The sequence below is a fragment of the Cystoisospora suis genome, assembly GCF_002600585.1.
Source record: "Cystoisospora suis strain Wien I chromosome Unknown contig_9582, whole genome shotgun sequence".
In the NCBI taxonomy this organism is placed as follows: domain Eukaryota; phylum Apicomplexa; class Conoidasida; order Eucoccidiorida; family Sarcocystidae; genus Cystoisospora; species Cystoisospora suis.
This window is the reverse complement of record NW_027162356.1, coordinates 1-2,199: the sequence shown is the minus strand read 5'-3', so window position 1 is coordinate 2,199 and position 2,199 is coordinate 1. Positions and strand designations below refer to the sequence as shown.

The following is a 2,199-nucleotide window of genomic DNA, read 5'->3' as shown; positions in this document are numbered from 1 at the left end:
AGGAAATGTATGGAAGAGGCTCCGATGACTGAGACAGCGATACCCGGAGGAGACGATACCTTAGCTGCTCAGCTTGGTCCCTGAACCAAGGAGCAGCAAAATGACAAAAACGTGTGACAGATACTACCATCACAGCGGTGCTGCTCCGCTTAACTGCTCCGCGTGATGAGGCATGTTATACCTCACTCTGAAGCCGCTCGCGTGGGACGCACATTACTCTTGCAGTCCCTTTCTATGTTTTGTATCTGGATGAACGCCTTTTACGCCTACTATGCATGGATAATACTCGACTCTTCTATAGTTTGACCGCTACTGCTGGGACTGTATCTTCTGTACTTACGGTTGTACTATCAAGCCTCTTCTTTCCAATGAATTTCATAGAAAACCTGAAAATAGCATGTTCGATTGACCGCGCAGCAGATTCAACTTGGCTCCGATGAAACACGGAGACGAAGCCCAAGGCTTCTGAAAACACCTTGAAATGAACGTTACACTCGGACGAGTACGAACGGCCAGCGAGACGTGTACCGTTTCAAAGGGTAACACGGCCAGAAGCTCAGCCCCCTAGGGCACCTGTGCTGTCACCGAAACGGCGCCTGGAACGCCGTAATCTCGCCCTGAATAACGGACGAGTATCTCGCCGTCTGTGTTGAATCCCGCATCAGCGCACGCAACCAACGCTTCTTTCACCGCTCACCCCATCAGCGCTTATGAGGCAGTCAGCCTTTTAGGGAATGGGTGAGGAGGCAGCTGACTATCTGAATGTACTACTATTAGCTTCTTCACTTAGAAAGATCTTACCGGCTCCGTTTGCCGAGGCCCTCTGAATGCCCACTGTGAGCTGGACACCAGACACGGACGACAAGCCTCTTCATCACTGGTTCAGCCCAGATCGGTCCCCAGCGACTTCGGAGAGCGGTCTTGCGCTTTCTGTCTTTTGCGTGACCATCTGCGCGGCCTTCCCCCGGAGTAGCGCGGAACTGGAAGTATCCTGAGAACGCGTCGGCGGAGCTTGGTAAAGAGAACGTGGTGGTATCTCCGCCACCCGTACCACTCTTCGGCTCGCGCCCCGAAGAAACTGATAAATGTCCTTCAGGCAACTCGTCTTCGCCTCCGGTTTTCCCTGTACGTTTCACGGCGCCGGGACCAGGGACAGATGACGCGCTGGCAGGTAACACGGCCAGGCTTTCGTTCGTGCCGGCACAGCTCACTGTGCCGACGGGGTGGGATGATGCAGCAGCTGTGTCGCCCCTCCAAGACCACACCGCTTCTTCTGCCTCTTCTTCTGAGCTGTCCAACCACCAGTCTGTTTCGTGGCACACATCTCCCTCACCCCGATGACCACCCGGTGCCCCTTCGCACCTCTCGTCGCTTTGTGCCCTCTTCTGTAGCTGACGCGAAGGGACACCAAGCGAACGTCTCTTAGTAGGAGGTGACCGTCCTCGAGATGCAGTTGGCTTCCTCACTTTCTTATCCTCTAGCTTGCTTACGCCAGAATCTTTGGGCACAGCCACCGAACGCGCGGCTCGCGGAAAGGAAGGGGCAAACGCTGTAGACACTCTGAAGGCATTCAACCATGCGCAGTAGGGATGAAAAAAACTCCGACAACAGTCCCGAGCTGCGCAGCGTTTCAAGAAGCCGTCTGTGAGGCCGCACACTATACAACTGATAGGCGGCGCTAAGCCCCGGAGTGACCTAGAAGAACCGCCCCCTCCCGCTCCGCAAGCAACACCGCTGGACGGGATCGCCCCTGAGGAATCCATGCCTGATGCAGATTGGGGCTCAGCTACTCCATCGTTGAAGGTTACTGTCGCTCCTTCGACGCTGGCCCTTCGGCTCCTGCCACCTGTCCTCACCGAGTCACACGAGCTTCCACTTGCCCCAGTACTCTCTGCCCTGGAAGGCCGTTTACTCTTTGGGCCTCCAGACCGGTGGCCTTCAGGTTTCGACCCCTCAACCCCTGTCGGTTCTCTTTCTCTCCTTTCTTCACGCCTGGATGTCCCATCTCCTGCCGGCTTAGACAGGTGAGCACCAGCTGCGCCTAGACACTCCGGGGATCCACTAGCAGTCGCGACCAATCTCTCCTTTGTTTCCCCCTTCCGATGATGTCTCCTATCACACTCGCTGGCCGTAATCAGCTCTTCCGTTACACGATCACCTAGAACACTCCCTGGACCGGAAGAGCTGATTACGGCCAGC

The 2,199-nt window shown here is 55.8% G+C and overlaps 1 protein-coding gene across 1 annotated transcript; it reads right to left on the bottom strand.

Annotated features, from left to right (window-relative positions):
• Positions 1 to 2,180, bottom strand: CSUI_011085 (uncharacterized protein; the record flags this gene model as incomplete). The annotated part of the gene is made up of 2 exons (XM_068071186.1): positions 1 to 80; positions 802 to 2,180. Coding segments are annotated over 2 exons (1,459 nt in total), but the record flags the coding sequence as incomplete, so codon positions are not given.
• Between the last annotated feature and the right edge of the window lie 19 nt (positions 2,181 to 2,199).